The sequence below is a fragment of the Podarcis pityusensis genome (assembly GCF_964106645.2).
Source record: "Podarcis pityusensis genome assembly, chromosome: 17".
Taxonomy (NCBI): Eukaryota; Metazoa; Chordata; class Lepidosauria; order Squamata; family Lacertidae; genus Podarcis; species Podarcis pityusensis.
Window position 1 is genome coordinate 8,452,778 of NC_138042.1, and position 22,020 is coordinate 8,474,797.

Below are 22,020 nucleotides of genomic sequence, written 5' to 3' on the forward strand. Positions count from 1 at the left end.
AAACAAAAAATGGAGCTTCAGGAGACAGTAGGAGAGCAACGGTATATTAGATGCAAGTATATAGGAAGGATGAATTTTTTCTCCAAGAGCCTGTGCACATAATTCATCTGGGTGTCATCCAACTGCAGGAGGAGCCTACAGAGTGGTCCCCAGCCACAGGCAAGGTAGTTGCCTCCATCCACACCTACTTCCAAGATGGGGAGGCAGCATTGCGTTCACATCACCCCCAGCTCCCCCTGCACAGGCTTTTTCTTCCTGGGCCGCCATGTAAATGGGGCTGTAGCCAAACACCGCCTTCTGCACGTTGAAAGGTGGGTACAAAAGTGACCTGACCTTGAGATTGGGGGGGGGGGGGGCTGCAATGACAAGCCAAGAGCTGCCATAGTGTTTAGTACCAAAGCATGGAAACGAAGGTTTCAGAAGGGTACCAAATGGTTTTTAATAGGTCCCTTTCAACTCTACAATTCTACGGTTCTAGCAAAGCCCTTCCTGTGAACTGTGGCACAGGCAGATGATCCAAACATCATAACCTCCCATGTGGAGGCCACAAAAATAAACGTCTGTGGGGCTATACACTGTGCGACACCTGCAAACCACAACTAGGTTCAAGCATGTGGAAAGGGAGCCATAGAACCATGTCATCGCGTAGACGCCATGTTCTGCATCCTTGGGCGTGCCTCCGTCAAAATGGCTAAGAGGCCTCACCTTCAGCCCGGTTCAGGCACCCCATGAGAGGCTTCAGCATCTTCTCAAAAGTGATGGCGCTCTGTGTGTGGTTCTGGCGCAGGTGCCTCCATGTTTGTTCCAGTCGTGTGATCTGTAGAGGGAGAAGCAGAGTCAAACTTACTGGACCAGCTACCAGCAGACTTCTGTGTCACAAAAAGACCTGGGTGATTGACCTGATAAGGTTTTTTTAAAAAAAAACCCACAGAGCATTAAAACAGGGGTCAGCAACCTTTTTCAGCCGTGGGCCAGTCTACTATCCCTCAGACCATGTGGGGGGGCTGGACTATATTTGGGAGGGGGGTGAACGAATTCCTATGCCCCACAAATAATTCAGAGGTACATTTTAAATAAAAGCACACATTCTACTCATGTAAACACACTGATTCCCAGACCGTCCGTGGGCCGGATTGAGAAGGCGATTGGGCCGCATCCAGCCTAATCCAGAAGAAGAAGAAGAGTTTGGATTTGATATCCCGCTTTATCACTACCCGAAGGAGTCTCAAAGCGGCTAACAAACCCCTTTCCCTTCCTCCCCCACAACAAACACTCTGTGAGGTGAGTGGGGCTGAGAGACTTCAAAGAAGTGTGACTAGCCCAAGGTCTCCCAGCAGCTGCATGTGGAGGAGCGGAGATGCGAACCCGGTTCCCCAGATTACGAGTCCACCGCTCTTAACCACTACACCACACTGGCTCCCAGGTGTTGCCTACCCCTGATATACAGGATGGAAATGTGTTAAATCCACACAAGGCGGTTAATAAGTCTGTATGCAAGCTTCTGCATAACAGCCAGGGCTTCTTCTATATTCACACCCTGTGGCTGGGCAAATTTAAATTCGATCCCTTTTACTGGCATTAATCTGCACATTTTTTTCTGAGCCCGAAGCCTCTTGGCCTTGAATGGCAAGTTCAGGACCAAAATATGGGCTGGCATTATCAGCATGTGCAGATTTATTGAGGTATAACTTTGTACATGCCACGAGCAGGGACTTTTTAATGAAACATCAGAAGAATTCAAGAAGGATGTTGATAACTGGGATGAAGCCTCCCCATTCTGAGGAAACATGGCTCTGTTAAAATATCCACGCTCTCATGTTCTAAAGCACATTACAGTGGTACCTCTGGTTACGTACTTAATTCGTTCTGGAGGTCCGTTCTTAACCTGAAACTGTTCTTAACCTGGAGCACCACTTTAGCTAATGGGGCCTCCTGCTGCCACCGCACCGCCAGAGCACGATTTCTCTTCTCATCCTGAAGCAAAGTTCTTAACCCGAGGTACTACTTCTGGGTTAGCGGAGTCTGTAACCTGAAGCGTATGTAACCCAAGGTACCACTGTACATCCTTCAGTGAGGCCCAGAAACTAGATATTTGTTTTTCAGATGAAAGTGGTTTGAGGGGAGGAGAGATCACAACAGCCATCTAACAGCAAGTCACACAAAGTGAGAGCAGGGCTGGCTTTTCCGAAGGGCCACGCTTGTCCGTGGCCCACTACACAATCCTCCTGGGCAAACAGCTGCTCCACAGCCTTGGCTTTCCATACCCTGCAGCAGATCCCGTGACCAGAGTGTTGGCAAATGCCTTACTGTTCATTTCACTCCCTACTCATCTCTCACCTGCGGCAGCTGCAAGGCTTTCATCACAGCAGAGAGGGCAAAGAGGTCCCCCGCTGACTTCCACAGCTCCACCGCCAGCAGAATGATCTTGTGCAGAATGGCCGCCCGCTCAGCTGGGGACCCTGTGCAGCCTAGGATGTCCACAGCGATGCCCAGAGCGATGAGGTGGTGCCTGAGGGTTGGCAAAGGGGGAATCTTGAGTGGACAGACAGGGGTCGCTGCTGCCCTCAAAACAAACACAGTCTTGTGCAGAAGCAATGACAGATAATTATAGAGTTTTATTTTGTCCTCCCATGAAATCACCACAAGAGGGTGCTGTGCCACAGAAAATGGACATCTTAAAGGTAAAGGTACCCCTGACCGTTAGGTCCAGTCCCAGACAACTCTGGGGTTGCACACTCATCTCGCTCTATAGGCCGAGGGAGCCGGCATTTGTCCGCAGACAGCTTCCAAGTCATGTGGCCAGCATGACTAAGCCGCTTCTGGGGAACCAGAGCAGCGCATGGAAACGCTGTTTACCTTCCCGCCGGAGGGGTACCTATTTATCTACTTGCACTTTGACGTGCTTTCGAACTGCTAGGCGGGCAGAAGCAGGGACCAAACAACGGGAGCTCACCCTGTCACGGGGATTCGAACTGCCGACCTTCCGATCGGCAAGCCCTAGGCTCAGTGGTTTAAACCACAGCGCCACCCGCGTCCCTTACTCCCATCTTATCCAATGCTAAATGTGTTTGAATATACCCATAATTCAGGAAATTCCTAATCCCATCACCTACCATCAGAAGAACAGAATTTTATACTACTGCTGAGTGATCAAGTAACATCACAACCACATTATATCGCAAACCCTTGCAAACACAGGAGCGAATTCTTGGGGGCTGAGGTCCCCCATAAAATATTTGAGGAGGTTGCCCCCCACCAATGTTGATGGGCATTGCCACTCAAATGGTGCGTGTGCACATCATGTGATTATGTGGGGTGGGGCTTACCTCCCCCCCCAAATATTTTACTCAAGTTGGCACCCCTGCTTGCAAGGTAGGATTATTCCCCCTATTGCAGCTGTGGGGCTGACATTGAGACAGTCTGCCTAAGTCACAGCGTGAACTCAGAACCAGACACATCCCCAAATCCTTAGCCTCTTAGCCACTCCACCGTATCAAAAAGGTGTAGCATAAATTTTAATAAGTAAACATTCCAAACTCGGGAGCACAGCAGCAGTTTTGTGGTAGGAAGAGGGCTTGAGGCCTGTCTGACCCATGCTCCAATTTCAATACCACACCTTGAGTTTCCCACCACAAATGTTTCAACTCTCAAGGGCTTTGAATTTTGCACGTGTGATTTCTAGTCTTGGGGAAAACACTCAGGTTTTCAGATTAGCCAGAATCACATCACAGCCCAGGTGTGAAACTCAACATGGTGCATACAGAGGTTTGGGCTGCTGTTTGCTGCTCAGACTATTCAAGTGAATACAGTCAACCAGTTGCCAAGCGGTAACCGAGTAGTTACAAGATCACAGTGCTAAGTTAGCTATTTATTTGGAGCTCTGTCTGGCCAGAGGCTGGGTGACTCCCCGTAAAAACCCTCCTGCTGGATTTTCCCTTGCTGGATTTCCCACTCGAACATGTTTCCACTTGGCAAACAGCTTTGCATTCTCATCTCAAGCCCTAGAAGGAGGAAAAATGCGGCCAACACACACAAAAGTATTTCAGGGCCCCTAGAACACAGGGCCTAAGAAAATTCTTTTCCGCCTCCCAGTACATTCATTAGCAAAGTTTACAATTTCCATACTGACTTGGTTGCCCCCCACACCCGATCTCTCTCTCTCTCTCTCTCTCTCTCTCTTTCACACACACACACACACACAAACAAACAAACACACAGAGCAATTGCATGAGCCACAAACAACCAACTCCTGGGGTAGCTGTGGTCATCCTAGGAATGCCACTCTCCCCTCTTGTGGGGTCTGCTCCATTAAAGGTAAAGGGACCCCTGACCACTAGGTCCAGTCATGGACAACTCTGGGGTTGCAGCGCTCATCTCGCTTTACTGGCTGACGGAGCCAGCGTACAGCTTCTGGGTCATGTGGCCAGCATGACTACTTCCTTCTGGTGAACCAGAGTAGTGCACGGAAACGCCGTTTACCTTCCCACTGGAGCGGTACCTATTTATCTACTTGCACATTGTGCTTTCGAACTGCTAGGTTGGCAGGAGCAAGGACCAAGCAACGGGAGCTCACCCCATCGCGGGGATTCGAACCGCCGACCTTCTGATCGGCAAGCCCTAGGCTCTGTGGTTTAACCCACAGCGCCACCCGTGTCTGCTCCATTGCCCACTCCCAAATGTCAATACCTTTCCAGCAGGTCTTTCCGCAACTGATGCCCTTGAGGGAGGGTTATGAGTTCCAGACCTGAGCTGACCCCCATCACCCGCCGCTGCTCCTTGGACACTCCAATGATTCTGGCAACCTGAAGAATAGAGGGGGGACATTTTGGGGAAAGGGTGAGGAATTTGAGGCAGCCAACCCTCCCGCCATTCCGCTCCCCAGGCTGGTTTCCCTTGTGGGCTGCCACAGATATCGTGCTTCCCACCTGAGGTAAGCAAGCATAAAAATCTGCTTTCTGTAACGAGGTGCACAATGAGAAGTGCTCAGGTGAGCACCCAAGAACAAAACGCGAACACAATGTGGTAGTAAAAATCATCATTTTTGGGACCCAACGTGTGAGAACCTTCCCTGGTCCATTAGAGCGAGGAGAGATCAGGCATTTTAGGAATCAGAACATTTCTTTGAAAGTTGCACTATGTAGGAATGCAAAAATGCAACCCACATGCATTTTTTTCCATTTAAAAACAAGTCGGCCTTCCCCACATCGCTTCCACACAGCTCCAATCTCATGGCTCTCCATTGCCTTCATAAGGCTTTTAAAAACTTCACAATGAATCTCTGGCTTAAAAGCAAACCTATCTCTTCTGAATGAGGCAAGTTTATTTTGTTAAACAAAATTAAAACAGTGTCATAAATAGCATGTGTGCAGGAGTAAGCAAGAGGGCTGAAGGAAGAGAAATCTTGGCTCCAAAGCTTTCTGCTCTGAGATTTATTCATTGATTTTAAAAGAAAAGTAAACGTCCACCTTGTCATGTTTAGTTCTCAGGGCAACACCATGCATCTCTCTCTCTGTCTTGAGATGTACTAAAGACAAAGGTTACCTACCTCTTAACCAAGGCAGGTCTTATCCTTAATTATTTAGTTTATTATACTTTTACCATCTAGGATGGACTGTGAGTGGGTTTCAGAAGGATAGCAGTGTGTTACAGTAAAAACAACAGTGTCTTGGGGCATTTTGTAGGCCAACAAAGAGATCAGCTTTTGTGAGCCACAGAGCAGTTGGACACATAAACGATGGTCTAGCCAGTCGACAAAAGCTCTTGGCACAGTCCATCTGTCAGTTTTTGCATCATCTTAAAAAGAATGAAAGCTTTATAATTTATGCTTATAGGCAGAGAAGATATTCTACAGTCATACCTCAGGTTATGAATGCTGCGGGTTGCACGTTTTTGGGTTGCGGACCGCGCCGAACCTGAAAGTACCAGAATGGGTTATTTCCAGGATTCAGTGCTCGAGCATGTGCAGATGCACAAAATGACGTCACGTGCATGCGCAGAAGCACTGCAGGTTACGAACATGCCTCCCGCACAGATCACGTTCGCAACCTGAGGTATGACTGTATTCTGCATTTCACTGAAATGTCCAGTAAAATCCTGATGTCGAAAGTGTAGATTTGGGTGGGGGGTGGGGGGGAGCTCAACAACTTTGGGCAAAACTAGAAACACCCTCCCCCCAGCTTAGAATAGGGCTGGGCAATATATGGATGTATCACCTAAAACTGGTTTGAAGTCCGTATCCTGATATTGGTTTCATAATTTTTGACCTGGCCATATATCGCAAATCATGGTGTGTGTTTGCATGTGCGTGTTATTGTGAAAATCACAATGTGGGAAAAACTGTGAAGCCAGCCAATGCCTCTCCATAGTTCCATTCTCATTTCAGATATTATGATGTATCCGTACATTGAAATATTTAGCTGGTGATATATCACAATACTGAAAACCAGATATTGCCCAGCCATGATACTGAGCTGGAAGCCAGGTCTCCTACCTAGATTTAGCCCCTACCCCATTGTGAGAAGGAGAATTCACCCCCCTACCAAAAAAACACACCTCCTAGCCGAAATATTTTGTGCACCAGCCACAGTGGTGGTGCGGCAGAGAACATACTACAGATCAGCAGTGAGCTCTCAGGACAGGTTTGGACAAAAACAATCATCTATAAAAGGCCCAAAATGTGCCATACTTGAGGTGGGGGCAGGAGATCACCGGGACGAATGGTAAAGTGAAATGTTGTTGTTGTGTGTCCCCCACCCACCTGCCGCTGGTCTCTCACCTGGCAGTCTACCTGGAGAATGTGTAGGGCAGTTGCCCGGCAGTCGTGCTGGGCAAACAGGTCCTTGAGACGTTTTAGGGCGCTGGGCTCCAGGGGTTTGTTGTCAGGAGCCAAGAGCAGCGACTTGAAGTGGCGAGGCTGGAAGGAGGAGGTGGTCTCTACCAGGGGCCATTCGAATTCTGGCTCCTCGGCAGCCTCCGCCGTGTCAGGGAGGGTAGAAGGTGCCCCCTCCGTGTCCAGGAACCCAAAGGACGTCTCTGTGATGTAGGCCTGGCCCCGCCACCGTTCTTCCTTCCGTAGACGTTCCACGTGGCTCCCGGGGCCTTCGGGAGCCTTGGGAACCAGTTCGCAGTAGTCGCTCACCAGCATGGACGGGGCCCTCAAAGGTTTGGGTGGAGCCTTGGAGTGGAGCCGTCCCTCAGAACCGCTCAGTGGTGGACCTCCCAGTGGGCGAGGCTTCAGGGCGTTGGGCCGCAGGACAGGGTCGCTGCCTGTGCGGAAGGCAGGAGACAGGGGAGGGAGCTGGCACCGGTCCTGGGCTCCAGGTGATGTTTCTGGGCTACCTGTGGGTCAGAAGAAAGAACAGGCACTAAGTCCACACAGTGTCAGGGACTGGGCAGAGGAGGAATGGTGGAGACCACCTCCCCAGCCTGAACCTTCCTGAAGGAATTACAACAGGGGTTTGAGGGGGATCACAGCTCAGAGGAAGATGAGGGGGAAAGTAGGGAAATAATGGGAGAGGATGAGGCAGAGACGGAGCAGCTGGCTGACACATTATCACTAGAAAGCATTCCAGACCCGCCATCTCCCAGAACCTGGCGAGCCTTAAAAGTAGGAGAGCAAAGGGCTCAGAAGCAAAGTGGCCTCAGCGTCACCTGTAGAAGAGATAACGAATGAGGAAGTGGGAGAGGAGGGTGGAGATTGACCCAGGACAACGTCATTATTCCAAGAGGCTACATTCCCAAGCCTTTCTCTGTAAATATTGAATAAAAAGTAGATGGTAAGGACTTTTCCTTGTCTTATCCATTCCTGGCAGGGTGGATAAAAATCAATTTTTTTAAAAAAAATCGGTTTTAAAAAAAAAAATTAATTGGATTTTTTTAAATTTAAATTGGATTTTTTTTATTTAAATTAGATTTTTAAAATAAAATGCTTTTGGATGAAAAATCTTTCTAAAGATAGTTTTCTATTTAAGTTACATTATAGTCCATCAGGAAATAAGGATTTGTTTTAAGTTTTTCATCTGTGCTAAAACTCAGTCTAAGTTTGCTTTTTTTAAAAAAACAAACTGTTTAACCACATCAATTAACAAACATGGATACATATGCTGTAATGTTATTGTTTTAGTTAAATAAATTGTTTAAATTGTTATTAAGGAAATGGTTGTTTTTCTCCTTCCAATAAAGTACAGCAGAAAAGTTTTCCAAATATAAAGTTAACTTATTAAATCTCACAATAATTTCATAATTATCTGTCTATGTATTTCGAAGTCTTACTGACTAGTGATTTAAATCGATTTGATTTAAATCAAATCCACCCTGGTTCCTGGCAACCGGCCGTGGGGGTTGGTTCCTCTGCAGCCTGACAGGCAGTAAGCTCCAACTCTCAAATTAAGCCCATCAAACCCAGGTCATCGTATTAGTCATTGGCCAATGATGCTGATATTCAAATACAGTGGTGCCTCGCAAGATGAAAAGAATCCGTTCCACGAGTCTCTTCGTCTTGTGGTTTTTTCGTCTTGCGAAGCAAGCCCATTAGCGGTTTAGCGGATTAGTGGGCTTAGTGGATCAGCTGATAAGCGGCTTAGTGGCTTAACGGATCAGCTGTTAAGCGGCTTGGCGGATCAGCTGATAAGCGGCTTAGCGATCAGCTGTTAAGCGGCTTAGCGGCTTAGCGGCTCAGCTGATAAGCGGCTTAGCGGCTTGGGAAAAAGGGGGAAAAAACCCGCAGGAACTCGCAAGACATTTTCGTCTTGCGAAGTAAGCCCATAGGAAATTCGCTTTGCGAAGCACCTCCAAAACGGAAAACCCTTTCGTCTAGCGGGTTTTCCGTCTTGCGAGGCATTCGTCTTGCGGGGCACCACTGTATCCAAATCTGGGTTATCGTAGAGCTGAAACAGTGCCCACTGCTTTTCCCAGTCAGTAGAGCATGAGACTCTTAATCTTAGGGTCGTTGGGCAAAAGATTCCTGCATCTCAGGGGGTTGGACTAGATGACCCCAGGGTGCCTTCCAACTCTAAAATTCTATGATTCTGTGACCCAGCTGTCCTTCTCAATTGGCACCCATTCCAACAGCAACAACTGCTGTCCTCATATACCTCTTCTAAATAAATAAGCAAAACAACCCAAGGAGGTCTGTTCTTCAAAATCCCACAATTTACAACCTAGGAGAAACTATCCATGATTTACTCTGGTTCTGAAGTGTGGTTTGGATTTGTTGTTGTTGTTGTTGTTGTTACTGCTCTTAACCCATTAAAGTAGGACCTTGTTGTGTTGTTCTTTTTTCATTGGTAAATTCCATGATTTTTGAACAGAATAAAAATCTCTCCTTTCGCATGAAAAAATAAAAAGTGAAACATCATGTCTATTTTCAAGCTGGATGACAGAAGGTAAAGAGGTTAAGGACTCCTGGACAGATAAGTCCAGTCAAAGGCGACTACAGGGTTGCGGCGTGCATCTCACTTCAGGCTGAGGGAGCTGGCGTTTGTCCACAGACAGCTTTCCAGGTCATGTGGCCAGCATGGCTAATCCGCTTCTGGTGCAGTGGGACACTGTGACGAGTGCCAGAGCACACGGAAACGCCATTTACCTTCCAGCCACAGCAGTACCTATCTATCTACTTGCGCTGGTGTGCTTTCAAACTACTAGGTTGGCAGAAGCTGGGACAAAACAACAGGAGCTCACCTAATCGAGCGGATTCAAACTGCTGACCTTCTGATCAACAAGCCCAAGAACACCTGGACAGTGGAAAACATCCCAGAAAGCTGATGAAAACTTAACAGCTTGCCTCTTTTAAGTCTAGTAATAACTGCACTGAACTTTTACCATTGCTTACCCACCTCCAGCATTACAAACAGAAGCTGATATTGAGCCTGCCATCTCCACGTCACTCACCTGTCAGCAAATTGCTGTCCGACTGGGCACCATGCAAGGACGGCTTCCGATCCAACTGGTCTAGACTACTGGGGTCACTTCCACTTCGATCTTTTGTCCTGGGGTGGGGGAGGCGGATAAGAGGGAAATGACTGGCTGACCAACCCATTCCAGCCCACCAATGCCGCCTTTCAAAAACCTGCAGAAAAGCCACTTGAATGTGTGGACCAGCTGCCAGATAATGCTTAGACTCACATACAAATGGACATCACACTGATGCGGCTTCAAGAGCCACAACGCAAGGCAGGTCAATTCACATGTTTATCTCATACTTGGATAGAAGGGAGGGGAGGAGGGAGCCCAAGGCCCTCTGAAGCACTGAACTATGGTTTGGCATTACATCTGAACGAGACCAGGGAATTGCTCGCAGCTATTTAGACGTAGGTCTAAAAGTTGTGCTTCCTCCTAGTTGGCCTGCTTAAATCACGGGAACTTGTGGCTCTCCAGATGTCGTTGAACTACAACACCGATCATTCACCCCTAACCAGTACTATTTTTCTAGAAAAAGAGGTGCTGGAACTCACCATGAACAACTCCTTCGTTCTCTTAGAATGGCAATGTTGTCCACTTGAGAGGTGCCAGAACTCGCCTGAGAGATGCTGGAACTGAGTTCCAGTTGGGGGGGGGGAGCCCTGCCCGTAACCATTGGTCATGCTGGCTGGGAATGGGATTTGGGAGTCCCATTAGGCACTGGCTTAGATTTGCACCACAAGAAAGCCATGCCATGCCCACCATCGCAACCTCCCCCAAGACAAAGCTCCCACAGTAATTGTTTGCTCACCGAAGCAAGCTCCCATCTCCCGTCTCCTCCGCATCTGCGGCTGCACGGAAGCTGAAGCGCCGAAGGGGCACCCTGCCTGGCCCCGGGGGTTGGCCAGTGTCGCTGTACCGCTCCTTCAGCCAGCGGAGGGGCACGCTCCTGTTGACAGGCCGGGACACCACGGCTCCCGAGGCGTCCGAGATGGCCTTCTGATTGCCCACGTAAAAGCGCACCAGGGCGGGCACGTTGTCAAACTGCTCCTGCTCAAACTGGAAGAGGGTGCGGGAATAGCCCTTCCGGGGGCGCAGCACCACGCGGATGATCTTGAAGTGCAGGGCCTGGCCGCCCCAGTGGCACGACAGGACGTAGTCGCCAGAGCTGGACCGTGAGTCACGAATGAGGAACTCTCCGTCGTCCTGCAGCAGAGACTCTGCCTCCTAAGGCCAGAAAGGAAAACGAGGGGGAGAGAGATAGAGGAACTTAGTTTGCGGTTGGAGGTGGCCGAGGAGATCAGGAGCAAAAACAGTGTACAGTGGTACCCCGGGTTAAGAACTTAATTCGTTCCGGAGGTCCATTCTTAACCTGAAACTGTTCTTAACCTGAGGTACCACTTTAGCTAATGGGGCCTCCCACCACCGCGCAATTTCTGTTCTCATCCTAAAGCAAAGTTCTTAACCCGAGGTACTATTTCTGGGTTAGTGGCGTCTTTAATCTGAAGTGTCTGTAACCCGAGGTACCACTGTAGCAAGAAAGGAGGGTTGTCTAGCAGGATCCAAGGAGTCAGTGTGGAGAGGTACTGCAAGTCCATCGGCAGGAGACCATATCTGCTATAGGACACTCATACCTTTGACAGCTACATCAATCTCTCTTCTGGGCCAGATATAATATGCACCCTTCAAAACTCTTCCCTTCTGGACAACTATTAAAGGAGAGAAGCTTGCAGCTACTGAACGCAATGAGCCCATAGGGCAGTGGTTTTCAACCAGTGTGCCGTGGCACCCTGAGGTGCCTTGAATGATGGTCAGTGCTGCCATGGGCAACACTGGCCTCTGTCCCTCTTTCTTTCCCTCCCTCCTCTGATGCCCTCTTGCATGTCTCTGCCTCCCAAAGACCTGCACAGCTGTTTGTTGCAGCATCCCAGCTATAAGCTCCGCAGGCGAATGGTGCCTCTGGGAGACACCTCTCTTTGGGGCGGGGGGGGCAGCTCACAGACCAGGGGCGGCAGCAGTGGCTGCCAAGAGGACTCCTAAGGAGAGTGGAGAGAAGGCTGGAGGAACCCTCCACAAGGGAGGGTGTCTGGAAGAGGGAGAGAGGCTGCCAAAGATTGAAAACCTCTGCCATAGGGAATCCACAGCGGGAAGAGATTTTATAGGGCGTTGTACTGGGTGGCTGTTTGGGTCCCTTCTAACTCTACAATCCTATGATCTCCCCCCCCCCCCCTTTGAGAGGACATGGAATTTGCAGCTTCCGCACACTTTGGAGACACAGAACCATCTTCATCTATGATTTCACCACCACTGTGCCTGCTCTCTGTGCTGAAACAGCTCCTCCTCTTTGTCCAAACTTCCGAAAGAGGCAAAGAGGATTAAGGTAGCTTTGTAAAGGGCTTTGCGTTGAGCAGGACAGGCATTAAGAGTAATACCATCGTGCTGAATTCCACTACATTTTCTACTGCATGTTATTGTTTCCTTCAGCTGTGAACCAACGCAGAGGACTTAGTTGATGGACGGGAGAGAAATGGCACAAGTAATCACGAATACATCGGGAGAAGCAGACCTTCGCCATTCAGAACAGTTTGGGGTACCACCGGCAGATTTCTACACTTTCCGAGAGTTGAGAGACAGTCCCAGGAAAGCATTGTTAAGTTCTCCTCCTGCTCACCGCCACAGTATCCGTGAGCTATTACCTGCCGTGGCAGACAGCCGTGGTACCAGGCGTGGCTGCGAAGTTGCTCAGGGTCCAGTTTCAACTCCTCTTCCAGCTCCTTCCTCAGCTTCTCACCAACCAGTTCCATATTCTTCTGCACAGATGTGGAGCAAGAAAGAAGGAGAAGGCGTTAACCAGGCAAGGGGCACAAGACATAAAACAGCTGCTAAGCTGTGTATAAGAAAATATTGATGTACAGTACAACATAAATAGTCTGCAATGTTAGTCCAGGTAACTCGTAGCTTACGTGCATTTAAAACTTGTGCGCATTCATCTTAAAAAAAATATTAAAAAGGGGGTCAAAAGCGGGTAAAAAAGACTTTGGCAATCTCACCACCCTTGAACGCAATGTGTTTTGACTATACACAATTTTGGCTTTGCCTGCCAACCCCTGCCTAAGTTGAGAGTTGCCTGCATAAGTAGATTCCAGCAGTGCATATTGGTTCAAGTGCCCAAACTAGGACCGGCAGATCCACTCAGCCTTGGAGCTCAGTGGGTGGCCTTGGGCCAGTAACTTTCTTATGTCTCTGTCGAGCCTACCACACAGGGTTGATGTGGGGATTAAATGAGGGGGAGAATCAGCTGCACCATCTTGAACTCTTGTGGGATATAAATGGGGGAAAAGCATTACAGAAGACAGTGGACTGTTGTAAACAAAAATTGCCCTTTTCCCCTATGGGGTATCCAAGAGCCCATATAGAGTCCTTACATAGGTTCCCTAGTGGTAGGAGAAAATAACAGAGGCCAACCAGAGAAAATTGAGAAGCAAAGCAGCTAGTAAGCTTGATCTTTATTGATCTGTTGCAACAGGGTGCTCCCCTCACCCGCAGGAGAGGAGGAGGAACCCAGAAAAATGGCGTCCAAGGCCTTATAAAAACTTTTGAAATTGCCACCCTGTAGAACAAGACCACCCCCAGAAACATCATACGTACATCACAGAAGGGGTGTAACCTAAGACCACCCCTCAGATACATCATACCTACATCACAGAAAAGGCGGTCTTAAAACAGAAATTTGAATGTTGTTTTTCTGCTGTCATTGTTTATCTCCTGTCTGGCAGGTTACTTGATTGGATTGCCTGGGGAGCCTGGCCAGTCTTTTGTAACGCTAAATACTTAGTTCCTGGGCCATGTCACAGGCTCACACCCTATTCAAACACAGACATACCCTTAAGACAGGATTTGTGAAGGAAAAGACAATGGGGAGGCTTTTCCACTTTGACCTTGCAGAGAAAACATTTGCTCAGTTTAGGAATCAAAATGACTTCAGGTCGGTCTTCCTGTGCTGATCTATGTACGTGCTTCGTTAGTATACTTAGGAACATTTTAACATGTATCTAAGACCTCAAAATTCCTATCACAGGACCAAACACAGTGTACATATTCATAGTTGTGATGCCAACATGCTCTGCAATGTTGCAAGAAGTAAAAGGGGTGCACTCCTATCCCCTCCATTTCACAGGGCACCTGCTTGGGACAGGTAAACTCCTTGGGTTGGCCCTGCAGGAGCAGGTGGGGGGGGAGAGATAACAGCCAGCAGCACCCTGGAGCCATGACAACCTACCAGAAAGAAACAAGCACTTTCTCCTTCTGGAGTTGTTTGCCTAGGGATGGAATTAACCATTAACAGGAAAGGAGTGTTGGAAAATAAAAGCAGTGCTGTCTTCAGAAGCAGGCTCAGCGCAGGTGAAGAAACGGAAGCCAAAAAGGCATGACATGAATCCCTTGCCCGACAAGCTGGTCAACATTTTCCAGCTAAAATCGCCTCTCAATCTTAAGGCTGCACGGCCATGATCAGTAGCGCCATTGTTCATAGGAATCTGAAAGACCGTTCCGTTCTGACCGGGGAAAAAGAGTCGCCAACCCAGCCAGAAAGTGCATTTTCAAAAGTCTCCTAAACATTTCCACTCTGAGCAACATTCTAGCTGGGTGCCCCCATTATACCACCTGAATTAGAAGCTCGATTAGAGTGTTTCTGCTTCCAAGAATGCAACAGTGCGGGGGGACTCTGATGCTGCCCCACCCTCAAACCCAATTAAATGGGCTTCATTGTATCTGCACTCTCTCTTACTTGGAAGTAAAGCGCTGGGATTTGCAGGCATTGACAGCCTCCTCCCCACCCTTGACCAGTGTTAGAAACTCAGGTATATAAGCTAATCGCCAAATGGCACCTCTTAAACCTGGGCTACGGTCGGCACAACAGAATCTCTAGGCAGGTTTTTTGCAATGGAACTTACTGTTATTATTATTAATTTTATTTCTATACTGCTTTATATTTTAAAGGGAAAAAAATCTCAAAGCCATTTACAACACATTAAAACAGGGGTCAGCAAACTTTTTCAGCAGGGGGCCGGTTGGTCCACTGTCCCTCAGACCTTGTTGGGGGCCAGACTTTTTTTTTAGTGGGGGGGAGTGAATGAATTCCTATGCCCCACAAATAAACCAGAGATGCATTTTAAATAAAAGGACACATTCTACTCATGTAAAAACACGCTGATTCTTGGACCATCCGCGGGCCGGATTTAGAAGGTGATTGGGCCGGATCTGGCCCCCGGGCCTTAGTTTGCCTACCCATGCTCTATTCTCCCTATTCAGATACAGAAGCTCATAGCCGAACAGTTTTGAGTCCCGCATTTTCTAGCAGAAAGGGAGCTTAACTCACACTGAAAGGTACCATCCAAACACTTTCCCTGGATTTTTCTTGAGGAATGCATTTAAAAAGGCAATAAATAAGTAGAAAGTGTGACATACCATCATCTCCTAATAATGGCTTGTTGAGGAAACAACTTCTCCAGTGGTAGATGTGTCTCTATCTCCTCCAGAAACATTGACAATTTGCACGGAAAATGACTTCTGACCGGTTCCCCATTCACCAGCTTCTGAACTGCCTTCCAGCCTGCCGCCACTGACTCTACAGCCTGCATAAAAAACACACTTCCTTTTAAAGGGGCAGGAAAGGTGATGACAAGACTGAGGTTACAAACTCACTGAGGGGGAGGAAACCGATGTCACAAAAGTGTGTCACATACAACCAGAAGTCCCCTCTGAACTCATCCACCTCAAGGGGCGTGGGGGAGAGAGAGAGAGAGAGAGATTAACACACTGGCTTAAAAGAAGATTAAAAAAAAAAAGAAATTCCAGAGGATCGGTACAATTTCACCTCATGCAAGGAAGACTTGAGTAAGTGGAGTAAAGAGAATGAGGAAAATGGAAGCAAGAAGAATTACCGATGGAAAAATAATGGCAAATGAAATTAATGGACTATGCAGAATTAGATAAATTAACAGGAAGGATTCGAAACCTACTGTCAGGGAACTGCCATCGGAAGGAAGGGAGGTGGAAGGGCTCACACAGGTTGGGAGAGACTCAGCAGCTGAAGAGGGAACCAGTAGGGGGAGAAGAGCTGAGCTGAGGGAAAGTGAGCAGGAGGGATGGCTCCGAGACACTTCCAGCGAAAACAGTGGGGAGGTTTCAGGACCTCCTGTAGGGACACCCACTCCTCGCCGGAAACTGTCACGCAGAGAGTCCAGAAGACGTGTTTCCGTTAAGGAGCTTTTATGTTGGAAGCGATTCCGAAAGCAACCACTGTCGGAATCTGCAAGCGACTGACAGAGCCATGTTTAAGGGGCTCCGTTACAGACAGAGGTTTGCAAACTTGACCAAACTCTGAGGGACTTGGATTTTACGCACAAGCAGCTCATCGTCCCATCACAGCATTCCGACAGTCTCCGTGAGCAGCTTGTGCAGGAGAAGGCATCATGAGCAACCCAGCCGGAACCGGAGAAGCAGGAGCTGGAGCGGGTCCAAGCCTGGAGGAAAGGTACCAGGCGTTGGAGGTCCAGCTAGCGATGCAGACGGCGAGGCTCGAGGAGAGGAGGGCTCAAGATGCAGAGAAGGGGAAAACCACCCCGCTTGCCAGAAAGTTGCCAGGATTGGTGCAGAAGTTTGGGGGGGAGGCCAAGGACTATCATGCCTTTAGGACAGAGATGCAATATGCCCTTAATCTGCAGTTTGATGACTTTCCCGACGAGGAATCGCGGGTGGCTTTTGTGATTGGGCATCTCGAAAAGGGGGCGAAAGACTGGGTGAGGCCCCTGATGGCAACAAACAATGACATCCTGAAGGATACGAGGAAGTTTTTTCGTGCAATGGATTTGATGTTTTCCAGCGATATTGAGCAGGGAGTGGTACGCAGACAGTTAATGGCGTGCAAACAGGGGTGCCGATCTGTGCGTGAGTACTGGACTGAGTTTACCATGTTGATCCATAAATTGGGGTGGGATCTATCGGCGGAACCCATTCAAATGCTCTTTGAAGAAGGGCTTGCTTCGGCGGTAAAGGATGAACTTTCCCGGGCGCCCAGGGCGGAGTCTATGGACCAGCTGACCAAATCAGCGCTGACCATAGGAGCGCGCCAAGAGGCGAGAGCCTTGGAGAGGCGGGAAGGGAAGGGGGAACGTTGGAGGCAGCTTCGCATTCCAGAGATTCCAGAGCCACCGTTCCCGCCGGGAGAGCCGATGGAAATTGGAACAGCGCGCGCCCAGTGAAGAGCGGAAGAAGGAGGGAAAGGGCGCCAAGAAATGTTATCTCTGCCAACAGCCAGGTCATTTTGCCAGAGTCTGCCCCCAAAGAAAGGAATGGCAAGGAATGGCAGGAGCTGTTGGGGAGAGGGAGGAAAAGGTACCGGAGCAAGTAAAAGCCAACGCCTGGCTGCCACCGTCGGGGCACAGCAGCCAGGCCAAAGAGCAGTGAAAGTGCCCACGCCGGAACCTCCTAAACCCGCCCTAGTGATAGAGGTGTTACTAGAGCTGCCTAACGGACACCCACTAAAGATAAAGGCGCTATTGGACTCAGGCAGCTCCTGCAATTTCATGAGTAAGGAGTTTGCTGCTGAGCACCAGATACAGACTATCCCTTTAAGTAACACTTTGCAGGTGACCACGATCGATGGAAGGGAGCTGCTGGGAGGAGAAGTCAGCCAGCAGACCGTCCCAATGATAATGAGGGTAGCAAGACACACTGAGCTAATAGCGTTTAATGTGGCTACCTTGGGAGGAGCTCCCATTATTTTGGGGATGAGCTGGCTAGCGTTACATGATCCGCTAGTGGGCTGGCATCAGAGAGTGGTCTCCTTTGGGTCAGCACATTGTCTAGAACACTGCAAAGAGCGGGAGGCTCAAGGAGGGGCCAGAGCCACTCTAGCAGGGACGGAAGTAACGGAGAAGGGGAAGGTTCCCCAACAATACGCCGACCTGAGCAACGTCTTCAGCGAGAGGGAGGCAGACAAACTACCCCCACATAGGCCCTTTGACTGTCAAATCAATTTACTCCCTGGGGCACAGCTCCCTGTAGGCAAGCTGTACGCCATGTCAGACAGAGAGATGCAGGAGCTAAGGGAGTTCATTGACAAGAACCTGAAGAGAGGGTTCATCAGAGAGTCCAGGGCGGTGGGGGGCAGCCCAGTGTTTTTTGTGGACAAAAAAAACACGGACAAACCCAGGCTTGTTGTGGACTTCAGGGCCTTAAATGCAGTGTCAGAACCAGTGACTTTCCCGATGCCCAGAATTGATGACATTTTGACAAGGGTCAGGAAGGGAAAGATTTTTACTAAACTGGACCTGAGGGGGGCGTACAACCTGATACGAATAAGGAAGGGGGATGAATGGAAAACCACCATGTTCACCCCTTTGGGGGCATTTGAATATTTAGTTATGCCCTTCGGCCTACAAGCAGGCTCCGCGTGCTTTCAATCGTTTATGAACCACGTCCTGGGGCCTTTGCTTTACAAGAATTGTGTGGCCTTCTTAGATGACGTGTTAGTATATTCAGAGACTGAGGAGCAGCATGTAAAAGACGTCAGGGAAGTGTTGGGCAGACTGCAAGCCAATCAGCTGTGGGTGAAGCTAGAGAAGTGTCAGTTTCATGCCAAGGAGGTGGAATTCCTGGGGTACCGCTTGTCGGACAAGGGATTGGCCATGGATCCTGGCAAGGTCCAAGCGGTACTGGAATGGAAAACACCGAAAACAAGGAAGGATGTGCAAAGATTCCTTGGATTTGGAAACTTCTATCGGAAGTTCATCAGAAATTTTGCCCACTTGACGGCTCCCATTACGGACTGTCTCAGCAGTAAGAGGAAATTCGTTTGGACGGCGGAGGCGGAGCGAGCTTTTGAGGAACTGAAAAGGGCGTTCGCTTCGGAAGAACAGCTCCTGCATGTGGATTTACAAAAACCGATGCGAGTGGAGACGGACGCATCAGACCGGGCTGTGGGGGCGGTGCTTCTGCAGCCTGGGAAGGAGGAGTCAGAGTGGAGACCGTGTGCCTTTTTTTTGCGAAAGCTGAACAAATCTGAGAGGAACTACACGGTGTATGACCGAGAACTACTTGCCATTCATGAAGCGTTCAGGAGATGGAGGCATTTATTAATTGGGGCACAACATAAGGTGCAAGTGTGCACGGACCACAAGAACTTAGAGTATTGGAGAACGGCACGAGTGCTCAACCAACGGCAAGTGCGATGGGCCCAGGAGTTCTCCAAATTTCACTTTGAAATTTGTTATGTGCCAGGTCCAGAAAATGTTAGGGCGGACGCTCTCTCACGCAAACCTGAATATTTGGAAGGGGAGGGGGGACCCGAAGAGAGACATGTCATCCCAGAGGACCGCTGGGTGTGTGGGGCGGCATTGGTGGGGCAAAGAGAACTGGTAGAGGAAACAGAGAATGATGAATATGCCCAGAATAAGCTCAGAGGTCTTAGGGGTGAGGGAGAGGAACCAGGGGGTTTTGAGGAAAGAAATGGAGCGTTGTATTACAAAGGGGCACTGTATATCCCCGAAGGAGACTTAAGGGGGAGGGTACTCAAGCAGTTGCACGACAGCCCCACGGCGGGGCATTTTGGACAACACAAAACCATGTGGTTGGTCACCAGGGAATTTTGGTGGCCTAAGGTGAGGGAAGATGTACGGGAGTATGTAAGAGGGTGTGAGCAATGCCAGCGAGCCAAAGGGGAGAGGCGGGCGCCGGCGGGGCTATTAGAACCCTTACCAACCCCAGAACGACCTTGGGAGGCAGTGTCGATAGATTTTATGACTGATCTGCCGAAGTCCAAGGGGAAAACAGCCATCATGGTGGTGGTAGACCTACTAACAAAGATGTGCCACTTTGTAGCCTGTTCGCATGCAGTCACGGCAGAAGAGACAGCGAAGTTATTTGTAGAACACATTTTTAGGTTGCACGGAGTGCCATTGAGGGTGGTCTCAGACAGGGGAAAACAATTTACTTCCAGGTTCTGGAGGAAGCTCATGAGCTTACTGCAGGTGGAGGTCAACTTTTCGACTGCCCGGCACCCTGAAACCAACGGGCAGGCGGAAAGAGCAAACGGTGTCCTCCAGCAATACCTGAGGTGTTATGTCAATGACAGAGAGAATGACTGGGTAGAGAAGTTGGCACTGGCGGAATTTGCCTACAACAATGCAGAGAATGTGTCCACAGGGATGAGCCCCTTCTTGGCTAATTATGGGTGTCATCCCAGGGCATTCCCAGGGGGAGAAGGGGAGAGATGGAGCGTCCCGGCAGCCGAGCATTTTGTAGAAGAAATGGAAGCAATCCATCGTCAGCTCCAACTCAACTTAGAAAGGGCGAAGGAAGAATACAAGAGGCAGGCAGACAAGAACCGAAGGGAAGGTGAAACCATAAGGGTGGGAGATCGGGTGTGGCTGTCAACCCAAGGGTTGCCGTTCAAAGGAGGTTGTAAGAAATTAAGACCCAGGAGGTTGGGTCCCTTTGAGGTCATTCAACAAGTCAACCCAGTGGCTTTCAGGCTCCGGTTACCCAACCACATGAAACTGCACCCAGTATTTCACAGGTCGTTACTGTCACCGTATGAGGGGGGACGAGAAGGGATGTCCACTCGGGGACCGATCATAGAAGAAAGGGAATGCAGCAGCCATGTGGCAGAAATCCTCGACGCCAGGTGGAAGGGGGATCAGGTGGAGTATTTGGTAGCGTGGGAAGGAGAACCGGAGTCAGAAAACACTTGGGTAATGGCAGAAGATATCAATGATGAGGTATTGATAGAAACGTTCCATCAAAGGTTCCCAAGGAAACCTCAGCCTGTGGAGAGGTTCCGGAGGGAATACATTGGGACCACCGATGAGGAGGAGGAGTTGGAAGGATTCACGGATTCGGAAGGGGAAGGGGAGATGGACTCTGAGGAGGAGGAGTACTTCGAGACCAGGAACCGCAACAGGTGGAGAGAAGTGTTCGAGACATCGGAAGGTGAAGGAAGTTCCTTCCGGGGTTTTGCCTCCTCACCGCCCATAGAGGAGGGGGCGGGAGGGGGTGAAGGGGGCCCTGGAGGGGAGGTGGATGTCAGGGAACTGCCATCGGAAGGAAGGGAGGTGGAAGGGCTCACACAGGTTGGGAGAGACTCAGCAGCTGAAGAGGGAACCAGTAGGGGGAGAAGAGCTGAGCTGAGGGAAAGTGAGCAGGAGGGATGGCTCCGAGACACTTCCAGCGAAAACAGTGGGGAGGTTTCAGGACCTCCTGTAGGGACACCCACTCCTCGCCGGAAACTGTCACGCAGAGAGTCCAGAAGACGTGTTTCCGTTAAGGAGCTTTTATGTTGGAAGCGATTCCGAAAGCAACCACTGTCGGAATCTGCAAGCGACTGACAGAGCCATGTTTAAGGGGCTCCGTTACAGACAGAGGTTTGCAAACTTGACCAAACTCTGAGGGACTTGGATTTTACGCACAAGCAGCTCATCGTCCCATCACACCTACGGGACCAGAGATTCTTAGAAGACTGGAGTAAATATTTGAACTATCTGAAAAGCAATTGTAATAAACAGATTACACTAATAGGACTGCAAGAAGTTCTGTATGGAGGACTATGTAAAATATTGCAAGGAAGACTATGAAGAGAATTATTAGTTAATGATAATTAAAAGTAATAGAGAAATTAAGAAATGTAGAACAAGTGATAAAGAACAGAAAATCTTCAGAGGTTGTTGACGGAAGTCTAAAATATTGTATAAGATAAGGAGCTATGTTAAATGATTGTTGGAAATGATATGTTAAAAAAACTAATAAAAATGTATATTTAAAAAAGAGAATGAGGAAAAAACATAAGAGGCTTGCAGCAGATACTGGGAATGGTTCTTTTGCTTCAACAGACATGGTGAAGGTGGCAGAATTGACTCTTTCTGTCTACAGTGGTACCTCAGGTTAAGTACTTAATTCATTCTGGAGGTCCGGACTTAACCTGAAACTGTTCTTAACCTGAAGCACCACTTTAGCTAATGGGGCCTTCCGCTGCCGCCACGCCGCCGGAGCACGATTTCTGTTCTCATCCTGAAGCAAAGTTCTTAACTATTTCTGGGTTAGCGGAGACTGTAACCTGAAGCGTAT

General features: G+C 49.0%; 1 protein-coding gene across 1 annotated transcript in view; it reads right to left on the bottom strand.

Annotated features, from left to right (window-relative positions):
* The window catches only part of SH2D3A (SH2 domain containing 3A), a 31,233-nt gene that overhangs the window by 3,358 nt on the left and 5,855 nt on the right, over window positions 1-22,020 (bottom strand). The window contains exons 2-9 of the mRNA XM_080988148.1: window positions 15,364-15,530; window positions 12,594-12,707; window positions 10,709-11,124; window positions 9,889-9,986; window positions 6,776-7,338; window positions 4,687-4,802; window positions 2,338-2,509; window positions 706-817 (exon numbers count right to left, since the gene is read on the bottom strand). Of these exons, the coding sequence (XP_080844274.1) occupies window positions 706-817; window positions 2,338-2,509; window positions 4,687-4,802; window positions 6,776-7,338; window positions 9,889-9,986; window positions 10,709-11,124; window positions 12,594-12,707; window positions 15,364-15,369 (1,597 nt within the window). The 5' untranslated portion in view covers window positions 15,370-15,530. The remainder of the gene's footprint in view (window positions 1-705; window positions 818-2,337; window positions 2,510-4,686; window positions 4,803-6,775; window positions 7,339-9,888; window positions 9,987-10,708; window positions 11,125-12,593; window positions 12,708-15,363; window positions 15,531-22,020) is intronic.